Genomic DNA, 21,594 nt, shown 5'->3' with positions numbered 1-21,594 from the left:
ATCAAAGCTGTAACCTTTTACTTTGCATAAGGAATAAATAATCATATACAGCAGGTTCAAAGACACAAAGACAGAAAAACACACACATCATGTCAGCTAGAATCAGTGATTATCTCTCCTTTCATCTAAGGCTGTGGCGACAAAGGCAAACATTTCTTTTTCACTGACAAGCTATGTAAATAAAATCTTATAAAGTGACTTTACCCTGCCAGAAAGCATTGTAGAGGTCCTTAGTTTCGTTTTATATAAAGTGGATGAACATTGTTTTTATTCCACTTTTCTCCATCTACCAAACATGCCAGACTGAGGTTAAATTATTTCAATGTTTTGCTTTCCCGCTTGCCACCTGCATGAAGAATCAAGAACAAAGCATAGCATGAACTGACACAAAAAAAGAACACTATCTTAGCTGATTATCTGAAACAATAAATATTTTGCTTCTCTTGTGCGCTTTTAAACCCGACATGTCCTCACATGCTTCTGATTTGCCGTTGGATGCCTCCGCTCTTGCTATTCTGGATCCATTTGAACCTCCCAGGCACACTGTCAGAGCCCCAGAGATCTTGAAACGACAAAGCTTAGCTGATCCAATAGTAAATATTTTATGACCTTACAATTACATGAAATCAAATCTAGGCAAACGCATTTATATTGCATTATCAAAGGGGTGGAAGACAGGGGAAAGAGGGTCTGGAAGGGGTGAATTGGTTATATCTATGAACCTCCCGAACTCTAATTAGTCTGTGTGGCCCAAAACAAGAGAGGTAGGAATAAGTGCACTGGCTCGGGATAATTAAGCGATTGTGAGCGCCATGTACGTGAGCTGTCACTCCAATCGCCAGCCATGTCACACTTGGCAACACAACCGCGACTGGACAGCCGCCCGTCGTCTTTGATCTGGGCTCATGCATACGAAATCAGGTCAGGCTGTGGTCACACATTTACACACACACACACACACACACACACACACACACACTGACAAACAACACACACACACACACACACACACACACACACACACACACACACACACACACACACACACACACACACACACACACACACACACACACACACACACACACACACATACACTTTAAGCGATAGTAAAGAGAGACTCTTTACAAAAGGGCCATGGTACTAGGACCTTTGTAAAGGGAGACTGACAGTCAAGCATGCACAGGAAGAAAGGAAGGATAAAGGAAAGAATACAAAAAAGGGAAGAAAGGGATGAATGTGACAAATCCACTCAAAACTTCAGAGGGAATACTATTTAAAACAGTGTACACTCACAAAAAAAAAGCAGAGCTCAACTTACAGCTTCCGACTTTGGTTTGACCACTTTCATGAATGCTCCTCTTGCCTGTGCCTCCATTATTTCTTTTTGGGTTACTTTCCTGGTGTCCAGAAACTTCAGATGGGGCAACTTGTGCAGAACAAAGTACCTGTGGGAAAACAACAATTCAACTTTAAACTGTACACTACTGCTGCTTTTAAAGGTCTTCCTTTTAGGCCTGTTCTTAACAAAGAGACAAACATAGAATCTAAGGAAGTGTGTAAAGCGTGACACACTAATCAAACTGACACACATTATAATATGTAAATGCACGCATCAACAAAACTTGAAAAGAAGCCGTGTTTACGCAGATTTAATGGTGATATTTTCTTGCATGTAATAACCTTCAAAGCTGATAAGAATAAGTACGACATATAAATAGCACGAAAGGAGATACAACCCGTCTGCCAGAGCTGTCATTCTGGCAGCATCACAGCTATCTCTCTAAGCTTTCAGACACACTCTTGTCTTTCATTGGCAGGGAGCAAAACGTCAAAAGATAATGGTTGGAATACATAGATGACAACAGATCCTTTCACAGGCAGGCAGGGATAGAGGAACCAGTATGTCAGGGCTGAGCTGGTAGCCAAAAAGGACATGCATGCAGCACCTAAGTGGAGGGTGAGAAAGGACGAGGGATATGGGCACAGACAAGACCTGTGCGCAAAGAGCCATGACAAATTGATGATGGCAATGTCGATGAGGGGAGATGGCAAAGCCCGTGTCAAGTTTTCATCACCTGAGGATTATAAGGAGGGGATGCAGAGATCACGTTTAGACTGACAGAACAGAAAATATCCCCAATACAAAAAACACTAAATATATCCTATGGCCTTAAATTACTTTTTATAGGAACATTGTTATAGGGTAAAATGACCTGTTCCTAATCAGAGGTCCTTTTCTGATGAGAGCCCCAGCACTTAAATACAAGAGGCCCCAATCCCATCCTGTGTCTCCCTCCCTGTAAAAATGACTTTGTTCAGGGCATTTCCATGATGAAATGTGAAGATGCCCTTGGGAGACATGCAGGGAGGTCATTCTCCATAGGTAACCTACCATCACAGGGTCAGAGCAGATGACAAGGCTCTGTCAGCCAGTAGGGATATTAATGATTCAAACCAACCGAAGAGGGAGGATAAGAGAGCACAAGGGGGTAGGAGGGGATAACTGGAAAAAATGAAAAAAATGGCTCTGGATGTTGTAGAGCAAACTAGATATTGCTACTATTTTACTTTACTTAAATGTTTATTTTTAAAGAACTCTGTAATTTTTCTATGAAAATACACACACTGTATTATTAACTTATTTATTTCATTTTTGAAAGTTTTTATTTTAGCTATAATTTAATGTATTAATTTGAGTTTTATAATGGTAGTTAAATAGTTGGATTAATTAAATAGTCGATTACTGGGAAATTCCTTAATTCCTTAATAAAGACTGGATCAACTTACAGAAATACATGTAACACTCGTAAATATACAATTTTTTGCTGGAAATTTTATCCTTCATATTTGTTAATTTGCACTAACTTAAAGGTGGTTACTCTGGTAAAGGTCAAGCAAACTGTTTGGAACAATTGGAAATACTTGAGCCCATAAAATTGTGTTTTAAAACAATCATTAACTTAGTATTACATCTACAGAAGATAACAAAACAAACAAAAAAAAGAATATTCATAGTCATTGTGGGTAATTATGCCATTAATAAAGGGTTGAGTGAACAGTACAGTTGGTGGTTAAGGCACCTCAGGCACAAGCTCTTTGATCTGAAACAAAATGAGATCGGACAAACTGATAACTTTCCTCAAGATAAGAGGTCAAAGTATCAAATAAAGATATGTTAATCTTTATACATCACAGGAACAAAGAGAAAAAAAACAGAGGTTGAGTTACATCTGTTACAATATATCACTTTTAGCACACTGCCGAATAACCAGTACCCATTGTGAACATATAATATTACAGCCTTGAACTCTTGTATTATTGTATTACTACAAATGGCAACATTGTGCACGCATGGTCAGCTAAGAACAGGACAACATTTAACCTCCACGCAAACTACACAATGCTGTGTGAATGAATACTATGTTTCCATGTCATTGCACTAATTGGGGCACCGATGCTACGCACTAGGGTAGTTCACTTGAGAGACCAAGAGCTCCCGAGGCATTGGGCTGGGTATTTATTGCCCAAGGCCAGTGCTGTCACGACCTGCATACAGCCTAACCTTGTCAGACATGAAATCTGCATCACGCTCAAATTGATGTTTTACTATGTGACACATTATGAATATTACATTACAGGACCCTAGACGTTGTCAGTCAAAACAGAACAGCTTTCCTCACCAGCAAGATAAGCATGCGAGGAGAGGGGAAAGGGGGAGAAGGCGAGAGGGGGTAGGGGTTGTTGGGGGGGAATGCGAGACAAAAAGAGAGAAGAAAGATTATTCAAGAAAGGCATGGTGGTAAATGATTAATAGGCAACGCAGAGTCAGAAACAAGCACTTAGGGCTAAAACAGACAAAAGAGAGTATGCTTTTCGCCTTTTATCGCATTTCATGTAAAGGACCCTGACAAATGGTGGTCAGATTGCATGGCTTGAGGCCTAGCTTGATGTTTAATGCATCATCTGCTCTGGTAAGGCAGGGTAGTAAACACACATTTGTGGTGGTGACTAGTCACACATGAAATCCATTTTGCAAACTGGAGTGTAGAGGGGCCAGTTGACAAAGCTTTTAGAGTGATGTGGTTAAATCCATAGTCTGCGAGTGAAATGTAGGGTGCTGGATGTTTAAAAAAAAAAAGGAACATCTCCAAATCCATTACTTACAAAAAGCTATGACTCTGAATAGCTTAGTATCAAAACTGTCTGACTGAAAATATAAACACACACAGACACACACACACACATAGAACATTATCTATCCATCTTTCTAAACCAGTCAGAGTGATATCTGTTCCTTATTTATGCATAACATCACCACAGTCCATGTAGTAACTGACCTGTATCTCTGGTAGTCGTCCTCATCCTTATCCGGGCTGACCAGCTGGTTGGGGCAGGCCTCATTTCCCAGCAGGCTTAGGTACACCAGTGACGGGGTCACATCAGCCAAGTGTTCCAGCAGGGCCTCGATATCAGTCAGGTGTCAAAGGGCGGATGTCAAGGACCTAACGCTGTTAATTACATTAGCATTTACTACCGGCGCAGCCCCTCCCAGGCCTGTCTGCACTAAAACGCGTCACTGTCAAATTTACCGAAGTGCTCAAAGGGGTTAGTCACTGGCTTTGTGAGACTGGGCAGACAGAGGGGCAATTTAAGGTGTAGGCTTTGGCATATAGTAGTGACACAATTTGGCTGCTGCTCTCTCTCCCTTTTCTCTCGATCTCTTTCATTTCCTAGGTGGCCGGGTGCAGAACAGTGACAAAATGATGGATGCCCTGTGGTTCAAACAGTCCGTGCTTCCCAGAGCCGTGCTGTGGAAAAACTTTTGCGAAACGTGGAAAAAACAAACAGCCCCTAAGCAGGCACATTCATCACTAATACATTCACTTGGAAAATTGAGCCCCAAAGTGTCAAAATACAACTGCACTAATGCAGTGCTCGAGCTTTAAAATGGCACTGTGCCACGACAGGATGTACATAATTGGCCTATTAGCATGTGCCGACCACTTCACAACCAAACTCAGCACACAGTCCCAGACGCACACTTCAAGGAGCCACAGTTTTAATGTTGACTCTGGAAATGTGTGTGTGTGTGTGTGAATGTGCAAGAGAGTGAACATCGTTACCCAGCAGGATCTGCATAACCAGAGGAAAACAGGACACATTGCTAAACCTGTTCTGAAGCTTAGACGGGAAGTTCACACATTTTTGACTGATCATAAACAGCTTCGCAATGTGCCTATGTCTAGAATTTAGGGTGGTTGTGCCGAGCTCTGTTTTTTAACGTGTTTACTTTAGGTGGAAAGTAGAACACACAGAGCCACTATAATCAATGAGCCAAAATGCATGTTGCACTAGAGCATGTTCTAGTGCGTTTAGTGACACATTTATAATAAGATTTATTTTATTTCAGTGAGTTAAAGAAGTGTAATTATGCATAATAGAACCAATCCAATTATCAAATATTGTGATTTAATTCTCTATAATTTAAAACAACTGATATATCCAAACAACAAATATATCGCAACACATTATGTTTAATTCTTTGGATGTTTGGCAAGTTTTAATCCTACAATTTTTCTTCCCTCTTAAAAACAAAACACATCTGTTATGTTGCCTCTAAAATCTGATTCCACTAGAGGTCCCTGTGGTTCAAAAACTAGTTCTGTGTGGAGCTGCTCTGTGACAGCCAAGTTCCTCTTCTCTCTTTTGAAAAACACAGCGCTCCCTACAAAAGCACAACATTAAAAACTGGTTATCTGAGACAAGTGCGAGTTGTATTAACATATGAATATAAACAAAATACACTTTTAATTATGATATTGATGTTTGTTATCAATGTATGGATAGTAAACTGCAAATCAAAATAATAAAATGGACTGAGTGATTAGTTTGAAAGGATATTTGGTTCTTATTGAGTGTGAGGGTGTGAAGGTTGGGTAACCTGGGCAACAGGAGGTCATTTCCAAGCAGATTGTTGTCAACAACCAGCTCTTCCAGCACGGTGAACATTTTGAGACCCGCCAGTGACCTGCAAAGATAAGGCAACAGGAAAACTGTTATGGCTCTAAATCTGGTCAGCTGTTATTGTGCAGAAATAAATATTTCAGCCTCCCTCTTTCATACGCCGCGAGTGTATGGGTCCGGGCCTGTCAGGGAAGTGAATGACAAGAATTAGTGGTGCTGAGCTCCCCTGGCATGGTGAGGCATCCTTCAGCGGCTGGCAGGATGAGGGATGGGGGTCACTTGTGAGTAGCCAGGATTCAAAACAAAAGGCTTCAGAAATGCGGCGGGCAGGATGAATTTGTCAATGTCTTGTGCCTTGAGGCGCCCAGTTTCGCCTGACCCTAACCCTCCATTCCCAAGACAAATCACTCTGTCACAGTTCACCTTCACTCCCCAGACACAAATTTAACTTGTCATCCATCATTTTCACAGAGGAACCAGAATACACTCGCAATCACAGATGGAATAGAAGGGAAACTTTTTTTTTGCAACTCTACCACGATAGGGGTTAGTTTGGGGATTTTAACATCAAAGGACGTTTTTTCTTTAAGGAGGAATTTTGCCTTTCTGCTTCTTTTTATGACAAATTGCAAAGAGGGGTGAAGGGTCATCGCAACTCTTTCCCTCTTTGTCTCTCTCACACACATACACTTTCACACAGGCATAAAAATGATGGAGGGTGGTGTTAGGAGTAATGTTAGGGCCCTGCAAAGTTCAAGTCATGGAAGCTGCACAAAGGCAATGTGTGTGTTGTCTAATCCTTCACACTGTCAGCCTGCCATGTAAAAGTGTCCTGGGTGACTTCATTGACATTTAAATCTGCCACAACTTGACACATACTGACTGTACACTTCTTAGGAAGTATTCCTCACAGTTCACACAACAGTTATTTTTATTTTAACATTATTTTTAATTATTAAATATATTTCAAGATAGAAATAATTTACTCCAAGCACAAAATGTTCTGAATTATAAATGATATGCTTAGCAGAGTATGATTTAAGTTTTAAAAAGCAGACAGATCTCCTTGACATAAGCTATGTCAATATAAATTCGAATGAGCAGTGTCACATTGCAACATGGCAATCTCAAGGTTCAGCCAGGTCTTCACAGCTTCAGTGTGAACTATTGCTCTTCTCTGGATCTGCCTAGTGTCAATGGCTGCCATAACACATACCAACTTAGAGCTATGTAAATATAACACCTCATCATGACAATCTGCAAATGAATGGCAAAAAGCAGTAAGCTTCATTATGTAAACTTAATTACAAACTAAGGAAGGAATAAAAAAAGATGGTTGCAATGTAGTGTGCAAATATACAACTGTCTCTATTAAAATGTTGACTTGTCCAACTAATTGGTCAGTGCTACACCCTTTTAGTATGAAGACCAACTGTTATAATGCTCCATTTGCTGTTTTGTTGGGGCTCATTTCTGGCCAATCAACTTGAACTCCACATATCCGTAGTCCCTGGCCAAAAAACACACATAAATGCAAGGAGTGGACAAACTGGCAGCCACTTTGAACTACAAAGCAAAATGCTGCATCTTTCTTCTCGGGTGGAAAACGACAAATAAGCGATACACAGTAGACTTGCAAGTGAGGCGGAGTGAGCTGCCTCATTTCAAAAGACATCAACCTTTTGCAAACACACACACACTTGATACCCACAACAACAGATGACAGCACCTTGCCAGTGTGCTGGCAAAGCCGCCAGCTGACAACCTCTTATCAGGTCTGATTAATGGATTGGCAAGATGGATGAATAGAGAGATGTGCCAGTTTTATGAAATCCTTCTCTGTTTTCTTGTTGTTGTTTTTTCCCCCCGTGGTGCTTCTCGTTTATGAAAGTAAAAAGGCCCATTAAGCTAGAATATTTAAATCTATAGAGATGGCAAAACTGAGATTTTTTTCCTTTTTTTTTGTTTCTCCTTGATCAATTTATTGTTGTTTGTCGTGTAGATTTTTCATTAATTTCACTAGATTTTTGTGTTGGCCCAAACCAGCAATAATAAAACAAACTACATTTCTCAGCAGAGTTACTGTGTTTGAATTGACAGGGAATATGGTACAACATTCAATTAAACTGTGAGGATAATGCATAGTTAGTCACACACCATATTGCACAAACATTATTGCATTTTCTGTGAACAGAAGTTGCTAACTAACTATTGCCACCTGTACGTGTGTGTGTGTGTGTGTGTGTGTGTGTGTGTGTGTGTGTGTGTGTGTGTGTGTGTGTGTGTGTGTGTGTGTGTGTGTGTGTGTGTGTGTGTGTGTGTTTGTGTGTGTGTGTGTAATGGTCTGCAGTCCTGTGGGTTATGTTATTAGCTGCTCGGTTAAAAGGAGCCGCATGGCACAGGAGGGAGCCTTATTAATTGTTGTTTTCATGTCACCACTGCTGCGTGCACTGGCTGATTTAATCAGTTAAATTCACAGCCAGGGGAGAGCCACTGACTCCCATCCAGCATTAAATACAGTACAGGGATTGAACTTCTAATACTCTCCAGCTCTCTGTGCTCCCTCTGCAGATTTCCATAGCTGGTTTCATTACTTTTTATAAGCTTTCTTGTTTTAATGTGTGGCTTGGAAAACTAACAGAGTTCAAGCACTGCAGTAAAAGTACTTCACTTCTTAAAAAAAAAAGGAAAAAAGGGCAGCTTTTGCTCTTAACAAAACTAATGAGCATAATCGACTTGAGTCGCAGTGCTGTAGTGGTTTGGTAAATGGCAAACATAGGCATGACACACATGCAACACACACAGAAAATGTTCTTTTTACGTTAGTATAGTTTGATATAGCTCACCTTCTTCAAAATATGTTGTGATGATAGTGGTAATGTAAATGTTCAGTAATGTATCTTTAGTTCCAGTGCAATGGTAAATACTACTACTACTACCATTTTGGCTCGTTTTATACATTTGATAACGTAATTTATATTCATGTTTATGATTTGCTATGAAAAAATAATCTTTATACAACAAACAAAAGAGAAAATCTTACAAATACTATATAAAAAATATTTACGCACATCATATCGTATCACCTAATTGTACAAATTTTGATAATTATGATTTCCTTAGTAACGTGGAATCAAATGCATTTTCTTAAGCCTCTAACTAGCGAGAGAGAGACAGAGACAGGCGGTAGCTTTAACGAGGTGAGGCGATGAATCCTCTCCTTGTTAAGATAATTATGATCAGCCTCATTGTCAGAGCTAATACTTCAGGCTGTCTTTACGCTTTGACTACCACTTAGCCTGTGTAAGCTCAGCATCATACATCAGTGCATCAGTGTGTGTGCTTTTGAGCTTACATAAGTAGTGCATGTATGTGTTGAAATTCCCATTATCTGCTAAGATCCTATCTACTGAGCACACAGAGCACATATACAAACATTTAGCTGGAGCAGAAACTCAGCACAGGAAACAGGGAAGCATGTGAGCCACCAGACAAGGACACTGGAGAGGAGACACTGACCCAGAGAGCAGCCCCACCAGATCAATACACTAATACTAATGCAGACACAGTGATTGATGAACCACTGCTGACAACAGAGGGAAGAAAATTCTCGACCATTATTGGCTGAAATGTCAGTCACTCCTGCCAATGGTGTGTGCCAGTGTCATGTCATATATATCCTCAGGCAGCAGATGAAAAATGGAGATGGGCAGCCACGACTGTTTTACATGTGTTACACAGTCTCTTATTATGTCTGCTGTTGTTGAAACTGTTGCCTAAATATATCAATTGTTTTTAGAAACTCAAGACAATAGGTTGTATGTGGAGTTTGACTTTCAGTAGCTATAAAATACAGAGCTATAATGTAAAATAAGCTCAAAGTCTCACCAATTACTGAAATGGTGAAAGAGATCACAGAGGCAACATCCCTGCAGTTAGCACAGCAATTCTGAAAAAAGTTCCTGAGTCTAATGTATATCAAAAACACACACAAACACTTTGAAAAGCTGGAGAGCCCTCACAGTTGCAGTCCACAGTTAAAGGGACGATGTCCTCTCAAGGGTCACAGTTGTGCAGAAAAGCAATGCACTGTTATTCTAAACGGTCGGCCGGAGCTGCAGAGTGACAGGCATAATGACGTCCTGTTCAGAAGGCAACAGATAAATGTTTGATGAATTGACCAATACTGGGGCCATGGTGGCCTTCATATGTGCATAATGGACCTTTCAGAGCACACTTCAGATTGCCTGCCAGGATAAGGTACTGTAATGAATGGGAAAAGGAACTGGACCTGGGAAACCCAGTATGTGGACTGGCTTTAATAAACTTAATAAGAAAAGGTGAATGGAGGAGGGCTGGTTAGAGAGGGAGGACGGATGCCGGAGAGCCATTCAGCCTGAAATAAGAAATATTCTGATGGTTCTTGCCACCCTGTGCACTGCAAAGTATCTCTCAATATTAATCAGTAATACAGCAAATTAGCCATATTCCCAAATTGTGTTGTCTTTAAACAATCAAAGTAATTATCTAACAGTTCCCAAGATAAATATTAATATTTCAAGAATTGACTCTCATTACCATTCTACAACTGCATCAATGTGCATAATTATGTCTATTTTTTTTTAAAGAAATGCATTTCAATTAATACTCAAATGCAGTGGAAATAAAAAAGAAAATTCTACCAATCTTTAGATATTTTCTCTTGTGTTGAGAAAAAAAATTGTCACATTGTTAAATATGATACTGAAGGACTTGATGGAACTGATGTTTTTGTAGTGTAACAGAGTGGTGGTGAGTGTGGAAGGGGAAGGAAATAAAGGAAATATTGAGGAAAACATATAACCTATTAATACACAAGTCTCCATTAGTTCAACACAGCTGCATTTCATCACTCTAACCCACAAAAACACAAATAGATATTAAAAAATACCAATATGCAGCATCAAAAAACCCTTTATGGATTAGCTCGTGGAAAATAAGACGGCATTATCTGTAAAGCAAATTAATGCCTTGCAACCCCTCAAGCCCCCAGCAGCCCTCCTACCACCTCCACACAGCGCTGATCAGGTCTGTTCCAGCACTCTCCCCTCCAGCTACAGTTTATGGCCTATACGTGTCTCTGTACATGCATCTCTGATGGCGATGGTGAATTAGTCATTATCTGTCTCTATCTCCCCCCCCAGCTCCCCCTCAGTGTGGCACTCCTCTCTCTGTATTGCCAGGCCTCAGGTGGCAGTCATTTAAAGATCACACGTCCAGGACACACATAGCCTTCCCTGAATGCATGTCAATTCACACATGGGAAGGGGATTACATGTCTCCTCCTAGGCAGCTGCAAATTACTATTAATGGCAATGCAAATCATTAGAGTACGTTTGGCGCCGCCAGCAAATCTCTTCTTTATGTGGGATCACTCTTAATCTGTTTTGAATATTGCGCTATGCTTGCTCCCGATAGCCTATGTCTAGAGCATCACGAGCTAAAAAGCTGTCAATAAGAGGTGGCATGCCAGATTGAACTTTACACAGCGTTACATCATTTGCTAAACAAAAATATATTTTTTGGAGAGCATAAACAAATTCAAGCAAGAAGAAATCTGTGAAATACAATTAGCAAAGTTCTTGTTGATGAAGGAGTTAAATAGCATCGCTCATTACTTCGTGCTATATGAGGTTATTATGTGAGAAGTGCAGATTAAATTGTTGAAAACATCTGCACCATGGTGCGTCTGTTGAACGTTTAAAGCTAGCTTCGGTGTGTTTGAATGATAACACCACTGTGGATCCTGCAGTGTCTGAGTTATAGACTATCACCGTGGATATTTCCTGCTGAGTGTGTGAGGTTAATATTCTCTCTCAATGCCATTAGCGCTGGCAGAGCGGCTGAGAGCACTGTGAATCAGACAGGGACTGATCCTGTCAATTCACACGCACACGCACACACACACACACACACACACACACACACACACACACACACACACACACACACACACACACACACACACACACACACACACACACACACACACACACACACACACACAACACACACCAGGGCCAGACAAAATCAAAGCAACTGTACTGAGGTCAGCACCTGGCCTTATGCTTCCCCTTGCATCTCCAATCCCTGTCTGATTAATGACCCTGGATCAACCCTGGCCAAGGGATAAGGACTTGACAGACATTCCTGTCAGGTCCAACCTCATAAGCCTTGCTTGACCCCGGTTTGGCCCCGGATGAAGTCTAAGCTCCGACAATGACCCGATTGAGAGGTAGGAAAGCGTTGCATGTTTCCTGGTGAAGAAAGAAATGGAGAGATCACTGCAAAAAAGGGCGACGTCTCTTTGAAAGTTCCAATAAATGATGTTTGTTACAGACTGACGGCTGCTTCCAATGTACAAGACTAAATTGTACACTGTGTAATACATCATCAGAGAAGGAAGGCAGGCGGGATTGCTCGTGAGGCCATGCTCCTTCAGAGCCTACACAACACTTCCCTCCTCATAGTGCCTGGACTGTGCTCAAAGTATGGCCATGCATCTTGTGAATGTTTGTATTGAAAGATTAGTTGTCTATCAACATGACAAACACCCTCCTCTCTCAGTGAGCAAGAGCTAAAAATCAATTCACCAATGGCATCTCAGTCAGTGAGGACATCAATGAGGCACAAACAAGCACACACAAGCTCTCATGCATGCTACACAGCTTCACACATCTTTAAGTGTATATAATAACGTAACAGTGACAGGGTCAATCAGCCTATACTATGAGTGTACTCCACGTTGCACAATGAGTTATTAATGGATAAAATAATGCACAAAACTAGTTTATGTCTACAGAATATGTAACAAGAAATGAACTCATGTACTATTGCAATAAAATAAAGGAACCATTCAATTATAGATGCTGAGGAAGAATCCCTCAGTGCCCTGTCTGCCTGTACGCTCTGTCATTACAGTGTTCAGGCTCAGTGCTTGTCAACATTTCCCTGAGAGGGGGAGCCATCCCGCATTACGTTTGAGTGAGTTCAACTGTCAACTGCCAGCCATTTGTATGCCTCAGCATCCACCTAATAGCAAATAATCACTACCCTGCGCTCTCTTCATGGCAAATGATCGATGTTGTCTTGAAGTCTGATGGATGACCCTGCCACAGTGATGTCCAGGCATGCATTAAAAACCACCCCTATGAAATGCCTGTCAGTCTGATGAAGCGGCTCAAGAAAAAAAGAAAAAATAATCACAGGCGTGCACATACTGACGCTGAGGAACGCATGCACACAGATAAAGGAGTAAATGAACAAAGTGAGAGGGAGCCATGCTTCGATTAAACAATAAAAAAACCAAAAGTTAATTTCTATATATTAGTGGAACATTTTATAATGCGACGGGACCCGTGGTGTGATTGGTAGGCAGCATTACCAGAGGTAGACTGCTCGAGTACCACCTGGGATGCTTCGTTTCCTCCTCTCACCGTCTCTCCCTCCTTCCCTCTCTCTCACACACAAACAGCCCCCTATTACCCCTCAGTGTTCAGATTAAAATGCACAGCACCACAATCTTTGATCTCCCACTTGCTGACACAAATCCTTTCAAGCCTCAACATTTTCCTGCAAAGGTAATTAGTGCTAATTAAAAAGTTTCGAAAGCAGTCTACGGCTGCCGTTGACGCTGCCGCTGCTGGTGCTCGGGTGCGCCCTCCGTCAGATCACCCGTCTACCCCCACCGCTGGTCCTGCGGATGCGTGTGTCAGCTGTGTTCCTGCCCCTTTTCTGCAAAGGATCCCGTAACTTGACGACAACAGTCAGCCCAGAACGTTTGTAGATACAGGATGAAATCTGGAGGCCCAGTGAGGGGTCTAACCAGTGGTTCTTCCCCCCTGACAAACCTGTGCTCTGCAGGAGAACGTGTAATGACACATGTAACAAATACAACTCCAACAAATAGAACAGGTGTAGTCTTTAATTGGGATACCCTAGCTTGGGGGTCTTGTAAACATGGAGTAATTAACTTGATAAGGGATTCAATTTGCTGAAAATATCATTGCAGGGAAACCTATCATTTAGTATGAACTGCAATTTGCATAATGATAACGAATGCAAAGACTCCAAATTCTTTTGGCGTAATGAATAAACACATTAGTGATTAAAGAACTTCCTGTTTGGTGCGATAACAATAATTTGAGATGAAGATATAACTTGAGCAGTCTGACAGTGCTATCATTCATTCACCAGTCTGCCTTATTGCTTTCATCAAGCTATTATTATAATATAATTAGCTGCATTTCTAGTATATTATTAAGTGGCTTGCTGAGTGTCAGGTACAGAGGCGTCTCAGAATATGACACACAAAAAAGCAATATCGTTCCACAATGTTTCAAAAAGATAATTACATAATCTCAGCATGGAGAGCAAACAGAAAGTGATAATTAGACAAGTATTCCTGCCAATTAAAATATCAAGCCTTGTATTTTCCCCCCGTGTGAATAAGAGCTTGCTGCACTTCCATGTACAAATAATACGATTATGTTGCTCATGTAAAATCGTCATAGAGACATCAAGGTTTTCAGGGCCTTCTCAATCTGGTAAGGTAACGAGTATATTGAGATTTTCTAAGATGACAATACAAGCCAGGAGTATGTTTTAGCTCTAACAAGCCTATAAATAGGCTTAATGATTGACATGTAGGTGTGTCAACAAGAAAAAACTGAGAAACAGCAAAGTTATTGATTTGACCTTTGGGTAGTTCCTTCGTTCATCGTTGTTGTTTTTGCCTTGTCTTACACCTCGGAAGGAGATAATAGAATATGTCACTGCACAAGGCAGTTTGAAATTGAATGCCATCATTTTAATTTAAATGTTACATTCTGGGTGACATCTCTGTCAATGCATAATTGGCACTGAATCCCAGTTTGGATGTACATATTTATCATTCAGCGTGAGACACTCAAAGACAACGGCAGATATGTTACTTTGATGGGATGACAGTCAGATGTGGAAAAAAATAGAACTGCAAATCAACAGTCGCGCTGTCAGTTAAGCTTTTTGTCACAAACTTGCATATAAACACGCATGATTAGAAACAGCGAACGAGCTGTAGGCTGGAATCAGTGTTCTTGCTCCAGAAGTGTGTAAATAGGCTTATTTGATCAAAGAAGAGCAAATAAAATCCAGAAGACAGACTTAGAAGAAAATCGTAGTAAATGATGGACACTTATTGGGAGAAAAACTGCACAGTTTGAAAGTGCAATTGCAGAATATTTGAAAGCAAGGTACACCGTGTTCAAAAGTTACTTATATGAAGTATTCACTGGTCACAAAAGCAATTAGTATATTTATTTTAACAGTTTATAAAGATAGAAACAAAGATGTAACACAAGACAGAGATTCATATAAACACAACTTTGAAAACATATTTTTAAGAAGGGAGACCAGACAACCTTGTTGCACTAGCAATCTCTCTTTACTGAAGATGGCCTTTCTGTCTCTGTAGTTCACTGACATGGCAGATTAAAGGCTTTGTGATAGTCTATCAGCACAGTGTAAACTACAAACAGCAGTGCAGCTCCCAGAGTTTAAAAAAGAAAGAATAAATCCCTCCCACTCTCTCTCACTTTCTCTCCTCCCCTCCTCTCTCCGTGTCTTACCGCTGGCCCATTACCTTTACTGAGTGAGGCTCATTAAAGAAGGCAAGTTGAGTCAAATCTTTCTGTAATTCAGCAGAGGTGAATTGCTGTCAACATCATTAACCGTCATTTCTCCAACTCACTTCAGTACTTATGAAGTGTTCTTTATTGTGTAATGATCCAAATCTCTTCTCTAAATCGGCCCTCTTCAAAGGCCCTGGAGGACATACCACCCATGCAGCCGCCTGACATGCTAAAGGGCCAGATTAAATGTGGCTCCATCATTGCGTTCCTCTTTGTGCTTAAACAGATCCAGCGTTTCAACCTACGCTTCAGCTAGCATGCAGCGTTCCTCAGAAGGAACAGAGTGGAAAAAAGATCAGCAGACTCAAATAGTTCAGCGGTGAGAGGGATGTGTTTTTTTTTTTAAAACATGGCTCTCTTATCTATCTAGGACCGTACCTTCAAGTACTCATATTTGTTTGGTTTGCTGCATAATGTCACCAAATGTCTGCCTCTGCCTTTCTGTTTTTTAAATACTCTTTATTGATAGTTCATTGATCTCAGGCCATTGGTCAGGCTGGCTCCATGGCTAATTACAGTGAGAGCTGCCCTGCTTGTCATGCTAGATGTCCTCTGCGTCCCGTCTTAAGAGAAGCCCCCTTTGTGCCTCCACCATTGTGTCTCCTTGTGCTCAGTATCATGCTATGAGATGTCCTCAAGGCCTTGTGTTGGGGAAAGCCTCTTTTGTGCTGACACCATTGTGTGTCCCCAGTGCTGAACCCCCTGCTAGGTAGGAACACAGACAAAGTGCAGCAGGGGGATGCTTCTCAGGGCCCTAAGACCTACAGTATATCTTCAAACAATTTAGACAAACAAAACGGCTGCTGTGCTGCGCTGAGAGTAGACAAGGAAAAGCAGATGAATAAGCAACATCAATTACTGGGGCTTTGACCTCCAAGCCCCCACACCATGGCACACATTTCACACCAAATCGCCCCAGATTGAAGTTGACACTGCTGGAGTAGAAACACTGACCCCTCACAAGGCTAGCGCTTCAAATTTAAGGGCAGAGAAAGGAAGGGGGGACTGACAAACTACATATACCAAGGCCAACATGGAGAGGAGACAAGGAGGAGGGGTATGACTCAAAAAAACAAAAGCATAATAGGTCCTAGTTTGTTTCAAAGTGAGACAAAATGGCTCAATTTGAGCACTTAGGCCATCGAATTGGCCCAGCTGAGGAACAAGAAGAACATGCGAGGGGACAACCGCATCAGGCCACTGATAAGGAGCCCATAAGAGGAACAAAGCCAGATGTCCAACAGGCTTACCAGTGAACCTAAGTGGGACTGGACCTTAGTGCCGCTTCCCCTGAAGCCTTTTTACTCAGGCACATAAAGCCTCCCTCTACTTTGTAAGCTTGGACAAAGGCAAAATAAACACATGGGTCACATTGATTCAACACAAAGTACACTGCTCTAATAAAAAGTTACTTAAAGATCCTTAACAAGAAAAGAGATACCACTTGAAGTGTTATCTCACTTTCCAATGGCGCACTTTACAAACAAGTCTATTTTCATTATTACTTTGAGTGAAAAATACCATGAAAAAAGTCTCCAAAGGTGCGAAAAGATCATGCAACCCTATCCCAGTTTGTCAATACAGTGTTAATTAATCTTATAACAAACTTCTCTCAAAAACATGCCCCATACTGACTAGAAGACACGTAGCCTAGCAGCGGCGGCATAGCAGCACATTGACACATTTGGGGGCATCAGGCTCTGGATAGACACAGTCCTAACAATCCCCCAATTAGCCAAGGGGAAAGCAGAAAATATGTCTCAGGTTCATGGAGCAAGTGTGAAACTTAGTAATATGACATGGCATACAAAAACAGAGCATGTCTTTTTATAGCCACATGTGAGAATGAAGCAAAAAGAAAAGGAACAAAAGGGAAAGGCTGCTTGTCTTTTCACCAAAGACAAACGTTTTCAGGGTTTTTTCTATTTGATGGTGGATTTAAGTGAAATGACAAATGTGACAGATGCAGTGTAGTAATGAAAACCATGTTTGTAACAGATGCAACAATTATAAAAGACAGGAGAGGGGGCAATCTATAATTCATTATCAGTATGAATGTCGGAACAATCAGTTAAAATGAGCTTGAAACCAGCTGTATGTGCACAACCAAATGAAAACACCTTGTTGGGATGTAATTATTAGACCAAAATGCATTAAACTAATCACACATGAACTTCTTGGTCATGTATGATACAAACAAAGGAATGTCCTTTCTTAATGAAGAATACTGCAGAATTGGCAGAACTCAAATATTAAAATGTACATTACATTTCAACATTTTAAAATTTTCAGTGTACTAATATAAACCTTGTGTACATCATTAGCAAATTTAACAAAGCCCTAAAACTGATTTTGCCTCTATGAAACGATGACACATTGACAGACAAGGCGGTCTGTCAGGCAGAGCAAAGCCTATTCACAAAGAATCAAAATCTGACATTATCACAAACTATACAACCCTTCTAAAAGCTCCACATGCTCGACTAACGTATAGGACTAAAATGTGAGCACCTGTTTCAAACAATGGAACCATTGGCATCGTTCCCCCTGATCACAGACATTCACACAGAATGATAATGGAGCCTACGCCAGTCAGTCAGTCAGCCGTCTTTGCAAATGGAAATTCAGAGGAAGGTGGAGATGGGAATCATTTTATCTAGTTGACACACATTACAACAGAGAATTTCAAAAGAGTAAGATGGAAGCTCTCAGGTCAATTATGGTGTCAAGGCTGTCAGCTTGCAATGAAATATATACCTTTGAAGAACACTTTACTCGAGGGATGGGGTAAAAAGGATGGGAAGACGTACTGTTTAACCCAGAGACCATATAAGAATATAAGAGATGATGGAGTAAAACGAGGCATGATAATGGACCATTTTCACTAAGCACACTTTGTCAAGAGAGACAGAGTACACCCACTTCCTGAAGGGTTGTATCAAGGAATATTATTTTGGTGGCCAAAGCTTGTTAAAGGCATGAGCTGAAAAGGTGCTTGGTCATTAACAAAGTCATTAAGATAATGGGGAAGGTCATTTACATGTATGTTAAGTAATACTGGAGTGCAACCACACAACATTCTGTTTTTTTAAGGATTATAGTTTGTAGAAAATCATGATTGCTAAATAACCAAATCAAGCCATAAAAAAAAACTTTGAATGAGGGAAGAGTTTTCAAATACACAGTAACACACAAAACTTTGTTTCTTCGGTCCCTTTTCTGTTCCAGCCCCCGAATGTAAATGTCCTCACCCTCTGTTCGAGATATGAAATACTAACCTTGAGACAGTGAATGACAGAGGGAATTATGGGTAATTGTAGTGTCAGAAAGGGAGACAGCTGTATGATGAGATTCTATGTCATTTAGACAATCAGAAACTTAAGAGGCAGTGTGACACATTTCTCCCCCTCCATCCGACAAGGCTCCTGACACGGCTGGTGATAATTTCCAGGAGAGAGAAAAAGAAGAGACAGAAAAGAGTGAGTGGAAAGAGCACAAATGAAAATGGAAGTCAGAAAAAGGTGTGATTTTTCCTCTTCCATATGCAGCGTGGGCCAAGTGATAGCCTGTGTGCTGCATTCATTGCTGGAATCAAGACGAAATATCCCCTTACATGTCAACCTGCCATCCAGATAAGAGGTGTCTGAAGCTCTGTATGAGATTAATACTTGCCAGCTAGAAATGACAGAGGATGTAAAGGGGGACTTTTCATCTCTGTGTGGTGAAACTACTTCAGCAACAGTACAAGACTCACTACGGAAGATACATACTTCGAACTGAGGTCATACATGTGCATGGACAAGCATTTACACATAAAAAACATACCTTACATTATGTCGAAACCACTAATGGAGAATAACAACATTAAGTGCAGTTGTCAGTTTACACACGTTCACTGAGGCCATAACGAATAAGAGATAAATTAAAGGATGAAATGCCTGTCTACATAATGAATTCAATAAAAGCAACATTGTCTTCTTTGTCACATCTCAAAAAGCGGTGGCATGTAATTACTGTTATTTGTAGAAATAGCCTTCATTATCATCAGTGAGGGTCCTTCCGTTTTAACCACAGGAAAAAAGCTCAACAACCTTCTAATGGAATTACCCTATGATATTGTAGTCTTGTGTAAGAGGTAAAATGTCCAGGTCTTGTCAAAGGATACAAAGTTAATGTAGCTCCATTTAGCAAAATATCAAATAGGAGTAAACTATAATTTTTAGCATGCATTCATGCATTTGAATAGTTCATGTTTTACACGGTCTTTGAAGGTTCTCAATGCTAAGTAAAATTGTTGCTATGTGGTGCCAATACATTTAGATTTCCAATCTACAATGGCTTTTCTAATGTCTTGTTAGGCTACAGTACCAAAAGCAATTAAAAAAAGCTATCTTGAAAGAGAAATCAATATAAGCAACCTCATACCCCATGTCTTTGTTGAGTTCCAAGTATATATTAATTTCTTTGTAAAGTAAAACAGCAGCAATACTAGAAAGAATAAGTTACACTAACACATAGAAAGAGCAGCAAAAGTTCTCAACCTGTATTCAACAAGAAGTAATGAGTGGGATGATGAACAGCTAGAGGTTAAAGCACAGCTAAATAGTTATCTAAAACTTCGAAGCTATGTTTAGGTTCTTGGCGATTTCTGTTCCCCACCACCTTATCAAAACCCTGATGGCCTAAACATCATAACTCAATAAGACAAATGTAGTTAAGTGTAAGCCAGATTTTTGCATCTCCATCAGGGGGTTGCGGAGGCTACATAACACCATAGCTCCCCAAGAGGTACAGTAATTACATTTACGGTAATTGCACATCCGACCTATGGGGGGTATCTGAAAATTTGCATGGAAACAATAGCTGTGATTAGTCAACTTGAGGTGCTAGCATTTGATCATTGTTGATAGTGAACAACAAGTATAAGGCCACGTCCACACTAACCCGTTTTCAAATGAATCCGCATATCTTTTTCTCCGTTTGCACCGAGCATCCACACTACACAGCGTTTTAGGGCACCAAAAACGAATAAGTTTGAAAACGCTCCTGAGGATGGAGAAGTTTGAAAACGCCGCGTTTTCATGATAGTGTGGATGACGGAAAACGAAGAAGTCCGAAAACGATGACGTAGGCACCGGCGCTCGCTATTTGATTGGTTCTTAGCAGTTATGACGTGTCATTCCCTGATTCGTCACCCCCTTATCACGTGACCCCTTTCCGTAAGAGAACAACAACAACAGCCTTGATACCGATCGACTACCAGGTTAATTCAACATGGAGAATGTGGTATTTGTTACAAATGTTTGTAGCTGTCTTTGTCTTCAGCTGGAATCAGCTGTTATGGAGAGATTAGAGCAGCGTGTCCAGTGACGTCATCAGCCCTACAGAACGGACTAATGACGTACTTGTGTTGACCAGATGTATGGACCCATAATCTAGTAAACTTTGTTTACTGACTGTTCATTTAAAGTACATGTGCTGTCTGTGTGGGAGAGATAGAGTTAGACCTGCAATGTTGTAACTAAGCTTGAAAAATAAAACTTCTAAAAACTTCCACGAAATGTGTCTGTTTGAGTTCATGGAGGAAGATTTTAGAGGAAGTTCTTAAGTATCAAGCACGACGAGTATCAAGAGTAGTGTGATCTATTATCTGTTACCAAGCAACCAATGTACTTCCTGTTGACACCGGCATGCGCATGCCCAGTGTATGTGAATAGTCACGTGATATTCGTTTTCATGGGAGCAAGTCTGGACGCACATAATTTCGAAAACGATGCTGAAACGCATGTGTGGACGGAGATCTTAAAACCCCGTTTTCATTTGAAAACGAGTGAAAACGGGTTAATGTGGACATGGCCTAAGATAGCCAAACTAATTGTTTACTGACTACACAAATCAATGTATTTTAATCTCTCAA

General features: G+C 40.7%; 1 protein-coding gene across 1 annotated transcript in view; it reads right to left on the bottom strand.

Moving 5' to 3' along the window:
- The window catches only part of lrmda (leucine rich melanocyte differentiation associated), a 192,022-nt gene that overhangs the window by 57,388 nt on the left and 113,040 nt on the right, over positions 1-21,594 (bottom strand). The window contains exons 3-5 of the mRNA XM_054600471.1: positions 5,905-6,031; positions 4,341-4,480; positions 1,322-1,448 (exon numbers count right to left, since the gene is read on the bottom strand). Of these exons, the coding sequence (XP_054456446.1) occupies positions 1,322-1,448; positions 4,341-4,480; positions 5,905-6,031 (394 nt within the window). The remainder of the gene's footprint in view (positions 1-1,321; positions 1,449-4,340; positions 4,481-5,904; positions 6,032-21,594) is intronic.

Source organism: Anoplopoma fimbria, chromosome 6 (genome assembly GCF_027596085.1).
Source record: "Anoplopoma fimbria isolate UVic2021 breed Golden Eagle Sablefish chromosome 6, Afim_UVic_2022, whole genome shotgun sequence".
In the NCBI taxonomy this organism is placed as follows: Eukaryota; Metazoa; Chordata; class Actinopteri; order Perciformes; family Anoplopomatidae; genus Anoplopoma; species Anoplopoma fimbria.
The sequence above is the reverse complement of the archived record's forward strand: the minus strand, read 5'-3'. Positions and strand labels throughout refer to the sequence as shown.